The sequence below is a fragment of the Rhipicephalus microplus genome, chromosome 4 (assembly GCF_043290135.1).
Source record: "Rhipicephalus microplus isolate Deutch F79 chromosome 4, USDA_Rmic, whole genome shotgun sequence".
Classification (NCBI taxonomy): Eukaryota; Metazoa; Arthropoda; class Arachnida; order Ixodida; family Ixodidae; genus Rhipicephalus; species Rhipicephalus microplus.
Genome location: NC_134703.1, coordinates 61,879,542 through 61,890,781, shown reverse-complemented (window position 1 = coordinate 61,890,781; position 11,240 = coordinate 61,879,542). Strand labels below are relative to the sequence as shown.

The following is an 11,240-nucleotide window of genomic DNA, read 5'->3' as shown; positions in this document are numbered from 1 at the left end:
TCATCGATTGCCCTAATGCGTGGGATCTGCCAGTTTTTTTTTTGTTAGACACAATACTACTGTAAATAATATTACAAGGACGATGCCTACCCAATAAATAATGTGTTCCCAATGCCTAATTAGTCAATTAACAATGACTACACAATTAGAGAGTCCTGCTGCACAACTACAGGAATCACTCTTTTGCACATCTTGTTCAAATTCAGCAGTAGATATGATGACTGAGAAATACATCATAACTCATGGTATGATGGTCTATTTCATCATTCATCTTAAATGTTATATTTTGATGAAAGTTCTGAGACTCCTCTACAGGAAGTGGTATGATGTGTGACCTTTACAAAAGTAGTATAAGGAATGAGAAATTTGGCAAGGTCAAGTAACAAGTAATTTCACAAAATATATATGTTTATATTAAATAGCTTTATTTGGAAGGCACATGAAAAGTGCATCAGCAAGTCTGAGGTTGAGCAGCTTGTCGCTTTTGCAATATATGTACAGACTAAAACCGAAATGAGGGTGCTGAACAACAGCAACTATGTAAATTACAGCTGCAGAAATAAAACAGAACCGTGACTAAACCACTTAATACTCTGTACAAAAAAAAAAGCAGCTGTGGTGATTACAGCTTAAGACCAAGTCCTGAACAACACAATTATACAACAAAAAGCAGCCATGTAGGTAACAGCTAGAGCCAAAGGGCTCAACAACAAAACACTGCAACTTCACTCCACAAAATGCCCTTTTTGCCTAGACAACACAACAGTGCCTTGTATATTTGCACAGTTACTTTCAGAGAAAAGTGTTTCAAGTGATCTTTTATTCTGATAACAAACTTTCATGTGTATGCTGTGCTTGATTTCAGACAATGTCTTGGCACTCTTGTGGCTTTAAAACAGGCTTTTGTGCATCAAAAAGATGCTTCATAATGTTACTTGGAATCGATAAGCATTGTAGTATCAACATATAACAAGCCTGTAAATATAATGAAGATCGTTCTTTCCTTATTAGTTATTAACTATAGTCATACTGAATATACTTTCACATACTAAATATACACTTTCAGTTTGAACGCAATTTCATTATAATGAGATTCGGCTACATAAAGATGTATGTGTTGGTGACAGCAGTTCTCTATTTCACGGTTTTCAGAAAAAATGGTGAACAGTTCATGAACAGCCATTAAAGGTAGAGACAATGAGACATCAGAAAGACTATGGTAGCACCTAAGCAACCGTATGATGCACAAACATGATGAAATTGCAAGTCATCGTGCGAGTGGTAATTAGTGTTGCTAAGCTTGTAGACAGCGCTTTCCAGATTACGAGTGAAGGACGCTATACAAGCTCTTCATTTCCTTAAGTCTTGCACGTTCTTTATGGGTTTTGGGTGGCGTGAGCAAAGTGACCACCTACAGTAGCCACATGTTGACTCTTAGCAGCTGCTTGCTTTGCCTTTTGCTTGGATGGATAGATGAATGGTGCAGTCCCCTTCTTATCAGGTGGTGGCTTGCATCACCAAGCCATAACTCATAATTAGAACTAACCGACAAGATAGCTAAGGAATATCCTCTATGCTTTTCTTGGCTTTCTTGTATGTTAGTCCTAATTAATGTTGTGTATACACTGAAGAACAAGCCCTCAAAATTTCTCTTTTGTTCACTTTATGTAGTGACATACTGAAATTTCACATCTACCTTAATTTCAGTCACTAATTAGAATACCTATCTGCTTAAATTCTATTTTGCCTCTACTGTTCCTGAACCCCAATGCTTTAAAAAATACAGCCCTGCTGCCGTAGACTGTAGGGCTTTACAGAAAAAGTATCATATCCCCTCCCTCTCTCTCTCTCTCTCACACACACACACACACACACACACACACACACACAAACAAACAAACAAACAAACAAAGATGTCTATACATTTGTCTCAGTCTGCATACTACTCCAACCTGACTTAATACAAAGCTGTCATGGACTCTGGCATCATCTCGCCAACTGCCTGCCAAAGTTCCATTTTTTTAAAGTTTAATGTTTGAACATTTGGTTTTCAAACCACAGATGCAGTACCAAAGATTATGTCCCACATTTCCGTTGCGGCTTTCTGGTGACAGCGAAGTTGCACAATGAGCCAAGCAATGCTTTTGCACTAAAACTATAAAATGCATACAGCTACTATTACTGAAAGTTGTATGGTGTTGATACAGCTGCTGTTTGGGTCCCGACTCATAACAGCTAGGTGTAGCCTTCTTTAAATGTTTAAAAGACCATATGATACAGAGTGTACAAGCACTTCCAATAACTTTGAGAATGAAGTGAAAACATTTTCAAGATCTCTGTAGCTTTGAAACAAACAAAATTTCACAAAATCCCAAACAATTGAATAACACATATAGATAGGTCATAATTTCTGACGACGGCATGTACCTGCACGACAAAAAACAAAGGAGGACAAGCCAGGCCACTTTTACATACACAATGTAAAAAAAAAAAGTTGTCTCATCCTATGAGTAAAGCACTGATGACGATGGTATAAGTATGGAAATATTACATGAACTTAGGCTCATAACGTCATGACCAGTGTAAAATTCAGCAGATGCTTGCCAACTAAATGTGCCTAAAAACGCGCAAACATTAAGCTTACTGTGAGAGAATGCACACACTCGTCGGCACAATGGTAGCGTGACAAAAACCGTTGGCATTTGGACGCAGATGTTCTTGCCCAAAGTTAACATTCAGGGCATCGCCTCCAATATTTAGCAGATCACACGACTTCAAGCTCTGACCATGCAGAAATGTCCCGAAAGTCGAGCGGGCACCAGTTTACTTGGCTTGTCTTCGCACACACAGCAGAATTACGTGACCTTCATCGTATGGTCTGGATAACATGAGACATTTCCGATGAAGGCGGAAATGTTGTAGGCCCGTGTGCTCAAATTTGGGTGCACAAAAAGAACCCCAGGTGGTCGAAATTTCCGGAGCCCTCCACTACGGCGTCTCTCATAATCATATGGTAGTTTTGGGATGTTAAACCCCACACATTAATGAATAACATGAGACATCACGGTGACAATGAGAGGGAATTTTGTGTGTTCATGTGATTTCTGTTGCTACATAATAGGACACAAGGCAGCAGGATTCAACAAATAATGGGTCATCTATCTAGTTATAATTGACAAGTCGATTATCCAGCAAAGGGTTGGGAAAGCACAAAATGGAAGCATTGTTTTTTTTTCTATTCACTCATCACTTCAAAACACTTATTGCCAGTGGATCCTTTGTGGTAACGATGAGCGACATCTCAGTTTGCAATGGCAATGCCAATGCTCTCTGAAATGTCAGAGGGGCAGGAATCTGAGTAACAATTTCTGTTTTTGGCTTTGCCTGATTCCTCTGGTTGTCTTCCTCTGCAAAAAAACGACAGACAATAGCAAAATTTATCAGGCTTGCCACTTCATGAAAACAATATTATATAAATTATTAGCCAATAATAACATACTTGTTTGACAGGACAAATTCAAAGCACAGTGTGTTGTGTAGCAACAGGGGTGAGAGCTATATTGACTTAAAGACAACAATATGTGATGCTATGGCAAAAAGAAACCAATTTTTAGGCTTCAGAAGACTCCACTCAAAAAATAAGCTCAAGAAAGTGAGGAGTGAAGGACAAGAAAACATGCGAAACACACTGTCCCTACGTAAACATTAGACACCATTGACGAGAAAAATAAAAAGTCAATTCTCCATTATATAACCAAAACAGAGCAACGTGGCCCTTTCACTTTCCAGTAACATACCTAGTGAGATATAGTAACAAATGGTAACCGCTAAAGCTACAGTTGCTGCAACCACCTATGAAGACAGGTGAAGAACATTTCTATGGGGAAAAGGACGTGCACTTTCTCGAAAAGCTTGCCATACCAGTCTCCCTACATTTCGACAACTGCCTGCCCAGCAATATGTGCGAAAGGAGCTGCTGTTCACAGAGCATGAACAGCTGCTCCACTGCTTCTGCATGACAGTAAACAGTAAACAATGACGTGACCCATACCATGCCCAATAAGACGTCCTTTGTATTGCCTCAAGCTTTAATGCCATTGGCAAACCAGTCCAACAGCCGCACAACAACATGAAAGAAGATGTGAACACAAGCGTTGCCTTTTTTTTTTTCATCTTTGTGTCTTCTCGTTGAGTTGTTGTTGCACTTCTTCACCACTAAAGCATCTTAACTTGCCCAAATTTCGCTATTTAATTTCAGTGGACAGGCCCCAAAACAAGTACACGGCAGACCGCGGCCACTCGAAACTGACCCCAAGAAAAAAAAAAGAGGCTTATGACAATGTACCTTTCTTTTGTAGTTCCAAAGTAACAGAGCAGCTGCTGTGCAAGGCCAGCTGTTTCTTGAGCTTGAAAATCTCATCCTTGTACTTAAGTTCTGTCTCTCTCGACATAGACCTCTGGTTCTGGAAAGGCCAGCATGCAAATACATCGTTAATGCATTGAGTTGGGCTAGGTGGTAGCAAAAGAATGCTTCCATAATACCAGTGAACACACACAAAGACCGCACAGAACAAAACAGGAAAAACGCCAGATGTTAACCTGTTTTGTTCTGTGTGGCCTTCGTGCGTGTTCGCCCATCAAAGAACCCCTGGTGGTCAAAATTTCTGGAGCTCTCCACCACGGGGTCTCTCATACTAATCATATGGTGGTTTTGGTACGTTAAACACCACATAAAATGGCGAATTAAGAGATTAAGAAAAAATAAAAAAAAGAGTGACGGAAGTTGCAGCTATAAAAAACAAGTTGAAAGAAGCCCTTGTGAATTCCAAAAAAAAAGTTCTTTGGCCAAACGCTAGTGAACTTCCTTAAAAGTTTGCCATCCAAATTCTGGCATTACTTCTGTGACAGAAAGGAAAGAATTGAGCAGATCGAACACGTGGGCTGTATCCTGACAAAAATTGAAGACTTAGCCGATACTTTTAATTGCTTCTTTCAATCCATTTTCACAATAGACCAGGGCCATAAGATAGGGGCATCAATTAGTAACAATGCAACAACCGCAATGGAACCTGTTATTATCAATCACGAAGGTGTTTTTCAGTTACTGCTTGAGCTGGATGCGAGGAAAGGAAGTGGTCCGGATAACCTACCAACAGAGTTTCTCAAGAGATACGCAGAATAAATCTCATTGTATTTGAAAATAATATTTGTGAAATCGGTTGAGACGCGATCACTTTCACAAGACTGGCGCAATGCAGTTGTAATTCCAATTTTTAAAAACGGTAACCGTTCGTTAGTAAACAATTATCGGCCCGTATCCTTGACGTCAGTTTGCTGTAAAGTTCTGGAACATCTAATAGCAAAACATATTCTTAGTTTTCTTGATGCTAACCAGTTACTTTGCACAGGCCAACATGGGTTTCGGCATGGTCTTTCTACTGTGACACAATTAGCTGAAACGCTCCATGATTTCAATAAAAACAGCGATGCCCTTCTGCAGACTGGTGTAATTTGTGTCGATTTTAGGAAAGCCTTTGATAGGGCTCTCATAGTAAATTACTTTTCAAGCTTGAAAGATTAGGAATGAGCGAAGAAGTATTAAAATGGATAGAGGCCTATTTATTCGCACGTCAACAGGCTGTAAAAATTGAAAATTACACTTCAAGACCACTGGCCGTGTACTCAGGTGTTCCCCAAGGATCTGTTTTAGGATCAATTCTTTTTCTGATATTTGTTAATGATCTATGTTCAATAGTTGAGGCTCCTATTAAAATGAAACTTTTTGCATGATTGCTTGATTTATTCCCCAGTTACTTGCGAAGGTGACCAAAGTAATCTGAACAGGCGTTTACAGGCATTAGATCAGTGGTGTATAATATGGGACATGGAAAAAAACTATAGCAAGATTACATTTACGCATATTCACTCTAGTGGGCGGGAATTGTCATTCATGTATCACATCGGAAGTCACCCTTTAAATAATGCCGCTTGTTTCAAATACCTAGAAGTTAGTATTATGCACACATTAAAATGGCGCTCGCATATCGATAACATCTGTTCTAAGGCAAACAAAAAACTGTATTTCCTAAATATAAAACTGAAACATGCCATACCGGATGTAAAACTAGCTGCTCACAAAACATTCATACGTCCTGTCTTAGAGTACGCTAGTATTGTGTGGTCGGGTCGCCTCACCAGAAGGTGTTGTGAACAAAAATCAAAAGAATACAAAAATTGGCAGTCCGTTTCATATGCGGTAGATACCGACGCACACACGCAGTCACAGCTTTGTTAAAGTTCTGTGAGCTTGAGTCTTTGGAATATCGCAGGCGCAAACATCGCCTCAAATTTCTTTTTAAAGTTATAGGCTGGCAAATGAAAGTAAGTAAAGGAAAACTACCGATTGGCGAAGAAACCAGACCGAACGCCGTTTCTCGTTTTCAACTTCTTCTTCTTTTGCAGTACTAGCCTGCATACGTTTATTCCCTTTCGTTTCCAACATACTCCTGCCCCCCAGTAGCGTCGCTCAATTCCAGTTTGTACAATCTCTGCACTGGTTTTCTGAAAAACTTACCGTCTTGAGCTTTCACTCAACAAGTATAGACTGTTTGGGGAGAGTGTGTGCAAGCTGCAGTTGTTCGACGGCCTTCGTGAATACTTCCAGCTGAACATATTGGACCCAAAACATTTCAGACTTGCTTAGATCCTGTGCCAAAATTGTTTCGCTGAGCAAAGTTTGAAGTCCACGGCATCGATTCACAAAGCGAAAGACCCAGGCGGTGACGCGCAGGAGCTTATGCAGGTCTTTATGCTTCCTTATATCGATCACCGGGTGTAAGTTTCTGGAAGACACTTGAAGAAATACATGTTGCGTCTCAATCTCAGCCTCTTCGTTTATCGGTTTGTACTGGTTGGGTTCTGGAGGCCAGCCTGATTTTTGCTGGGACAACCATTCAGGTCCATACCACCAATAGCGACATGCACGTAGAGTCCTTATCGGTATACCTCTAGTCAGTACATCCACTGGGTTGTCTTCTCCAGGGCAGTAGCACCATAACGCTGTTTCAGTAACTTGCGTTATTTCAGTCACTCTGTGATTTACAAACTGACTCCACTTGCTATGGTTTCCGCGGATCCAGCTCAGTGTGATCATGGAGTCCGTCCACATGACGCAATTAAAATGCTTGAAATCCCACGAGGAGCAAATGTATTTTAGCAATCTGGCTCCCACTACCGCAGCCATAGGCTCGAGCTTTGGAAGCGTTAATGTCTTAATAGGTGCCACTCTTGACTTCACTACTATAAGAGAGGTAGCGGAGTTTCCACCTTCATCAAATGCTCTCAAATAGGCACATGCTCCATAAGCCTTCAGGCTGGCGTCGACGAATATATGCAGTTCAGCCTCTTTGAGTGCTCCATGCAGTCCGCCTCTCATGCAAAGCGGAATCTTTATGTGGCCGAGCTGTATTACATCTGCCCACCAGGCTGCCCACTGCATCTTGATCTCCGCGGGCAGTTCCTTATCCCAGGAATGGCCTAAAACCCAAAGGCGTTAAAACAAAAACTTCGCAGTGATGGTGAATGGCGATAGAATGCCAAGTGGGTCATAAATTGGAGAAGCAACCTTCAGTAGGGTACGTTTCGTGTCGAGCTGGCCAGCCACTAAATACTGGGTCACCGACTTGGAAGAAAATTTGAAGTAATCATTTTCTATATCCCATTGCATTCCCAAGACCGCAGCTGCTTCTCCGGATGCTCCTTCTACTTGCTCCTCCTGATTGTCAAAAATGTTCTGCAGCTGATGGTCATTGGTCTTCCACTTTCTGAGCTTCAAGCCAGCGTCTTTCATAATTTCTTTCGACTGCTCATGGATGCGCCGACCTTCATGGAATGTCTCCACACCCACCAATAAATCCTCGACATAAAATGCCTTCTTTAATGTAGAAGCGAGCTTCTTATCTTTACATGCATTATCTGAATGGCAGTGAATAGTTGCCATGAGCAAGAAAGGGCTTGACATTGATCGAAACGGTATCCGTGTCATGTGCCATTCAACGAGCTTACGGTGTTGGCTTACGGAAATAGAGTCAAACAAGAAAAACCGGAATGCATCTCGGCCAGTCTCATGTATCTTAATTTGTAAGACTGCCTTTTCGATGTCGGAATTGATGGCGACGGGGTACCACCGAAAGCGAAGACGGACTTGCAGCAATTCTGGATTGAGGTTCACTTCTTTATCCAAGCAGTCGTTAAGGAATGGTACACCTTGGGTGTGTGACGATGCGTCGAACACTACACGCAGTTTGGTAGTTATTGATTCCTCTCTTATTACTTCCCGATGTGGCATATAATATATGATGTGATCTCGATCCCGAGGAGTATCCTTAGGCACAACTTCTGCGTGACCCAACTCCAGACATTGCCGGATTACTCTGTCATATCGCTGCAACATTCCTTCTATCCTTGATAGCCTCCGTGTTAATCTTTGTAGACGTGATAGCGGAATTTCCCGGTTGTTCCCTAGAAGCGGTTTCTTATCTTCCTTCCAAGGCAACGCCACAGTGTATCTGTCGCTTTTCTTGCTAATGGTTTCATGTAATCGTGCAACAGACTCATGGGAGGAAGGTTCCGTTGAATCTGCGATGCCCATTGCTTCTGGTTGCCAAAAAGATTGCAAGGTCTGCGAGTTTGATTCGTCATCACCAATTGCTTGCACTTTCAGAATGCAGACCATTAGGCTAGAGCTGCAGTCAAGAAAGGCTTTTTGGTGACTGGGTCCCTATAGCGTCCATCCAAAAGCTGTATCCAATGCTACCAGTCCTGGAACTTCTGCACTTTTGACGATACGTCCCAACATGATTTGCCAGAGGTGGTCAGCGCCGATCAACAAGCTGAGGCTATTTTCCATTTCCGCGTCAAACTTCTTTTCGTCCGCAATGACCTTGCCTTCAAGACGCAGGTTCTGAACGAAATGGCTGTCAGCTTTCGGGGAAGCAATATCGTGGCAGATAACTGGAACAACGATTGCGCGCAACGTGCAGGTGTCAGAACCGTGTTGGCTACGCAGAGGAACTTCTACCACTTGCTGTCTTTCCACAGTACTTGGCGACGAACAGCCAAATGTATTCAGCGCAGTTTGTGTTTCTCCCAGCACCTGTAGGTGTAGTGTCTTGGCGAGATCTTCCGTGACGAAAGATCGCTGGCTCCCTCCGTCGAGAATCCCTCGGACATACCTTGTGTTGCAGTTTTTGATGACAAAGACGCAAAAAGTTTGTAGATATACTTCACTGTGATTAGTTGTGCCCCCGCTCAGTGAATCCTTCTCACACAGCATAAGTGATTGTGACGACACCATTCCTACTGTGCTCCCGGAGGAGTCAACTGGACGAGAAGGTGTCGCTATTTGGTTCGATGTATAGTGCGGGTCGCACATACTTGATGTGTGCCTCTCGTTGCAACTCGAGCAGGTGAGTTTGACGCGGTACGAACTTGCCTGATGTCCTCGGGACGTGCATCGATAGCAGCGGTTGTCTTTTGCAAGCATTCCTTTCTTCGAATTGATGGCAAGGTTTGCGTCACAAGCACGGGTGCCATGTTTCTTCGACTTGCAGAAAAAACACTCAACCCAGCTGCTCGATGCGCTGTGTAGTACGGAAGCCGTGTTGCCGCTTCGAGTCCTCTGTGCACGGTCATCCAGCAGTCAATCATTAAAGGGCTTGCACTGCTTCCGACTTTCTAGCTCTATACATGTATAGGTGAGCAGCTCCTCTAACTCCGCATCAGATGTAGCAGTTGCCATGCTTGGCTCAAAGACATTGGCAGCAGACCCATTTTCTCTTAGTGCCTGACTGCGCTTTGCACGTGTGTAAGCCAAAATGATGTCGTACGGTAGGGCTTCCTGTAAAATGTCAATCAGCACAGCAGAAAAGCTCAGCGTAGGAACATTTAGTGCAGTTAGACAATGGATATTCAGCTGCACAGCATCGTAAAGTCCCCTAAGGCCGCGGACGTCGCTTCCCGATTTGGTGTGAGGTAGATTGCGAAGCGCTGATAGGTGGTGTTGCTCGATCCGTTTTCGATCTCCGAAGCGTTCCTTCAATAACTCGATAGCGTCTGCATAACAGGCTTTGGAAGTCGGAAAACCACATATCACAGCTGCCGTGTCATCCGCAAGATAATGACGTAGATAGAAGAACTTCGTCGTTGTTGATAAAGCGTTGTTCAGGTGGACAGTTTGCTCAAACTGCTCCCAGAAAGCCGACCATTCATGTATATCACCTCTAAATGTTAGCATGCCAAGGTTCGGCAGCCTTGGGCCAATTGCGGTCGGCACGTCAAAAGGTGATGTGTTTGCGCTTTGAGGAGCAGCCGCTGCTGTACTGTCTCCATGTCGCAAACCGCCTACCTTGCAGCGAATCTCAGCGAGCATGCTTATAGCTTTGTCGTTATACTCTGCTGCCGCGACATACTCAGCTTCGAGCTCCTCGTCCGCTACGTGCTCCTCGAGCGCATCATTGATCTTCCAGAGCTCGTTGTTGCTCGCTGACAAATGGTCGTAAATACCTGTGAGTTTGGGCTTGTCCGCGGTAGGGTCACTTAGCAGTGACCTTGCCTCTTGCAGGAGCTTGGTGTTCTGGGCTCGTCGAGCGGAGCACTTGGTCTTGAGGCGATCCATCGGATCCGTTGTTGGAGTCTAGTCCGGTCTACGCCGATCAGGAACGAATCGTTGCAGTCCTCGCCGCCCGCAAAATGACGCGGTCGAGTAGAAGGTCTCCTCGAGTTGTGCGATGAAGGAGACGTGTCCGCACAAGGGTTTCGGCACCACGATGTAAAGGAAAACTACCGATCGGCAAAGAAACTAGACTGAACGCCGTTTCTCGCTTTCAACTTCTTCTTCTTTTATTCACGTTTATTCCTTTTCCTTTCCAACAGTAAGTAAGGACTTATATCTTCAGCCCCCTAGAAGGCGATGTGATCGTCTTAATAATAGTAGAGCAATTCAACCTTATTTCACACACACGAATGCTTTCCGCCACTTCTTATTCCCAGACACAATAGATATGTGGAATAGTTTACTCGATGCGGTTGTGCAACAAACATCAGTGAATTTTGAAAATGCATTAGACAGTTTTTTTGTAGTGATGCGTGCTAAATTCTGTTGTGAACCTTTATTCATTGATTTTTATGTGTATAGTCACTGTTGTTTGTTTCTTATTTTTCTGTTATTGGTTATTCATCTC

The 11,240-nt window shown here is 42.9% G+C and overlaps 1 protein-coding gene across 1 annotated transcript in view; it reads right to left on the bottom strand.

Moving 5' to 3' along the window:
- Nucleotides 1-404: 404 nt before the first annotated feature.
- LOC119172692 (cyclic AMP-dependent transcription factor ATF-2) overlaps nt 405-11,240 on the bottom strand; it is a 32,000-nt gene continuing 21,164 nt past the window's right edge. Inside the window, exons 10-11 of the mRNA XM_075892858.1 lie at nt 4,346-4,463; nt 405-3,407 (exon numbers count right to left, since the gene is read on the bottom strand). Coding sequence (XP_075748973.1) covers nt 3,247-3,407; nt 4,346-4,463 — 279 coding nt within the window. The 3' untranslated portion in view covers nt 405-3,246. The remainder of the gene's footprint in view (nt 3,408-4,345; nt 4,464-11,240) is intronic.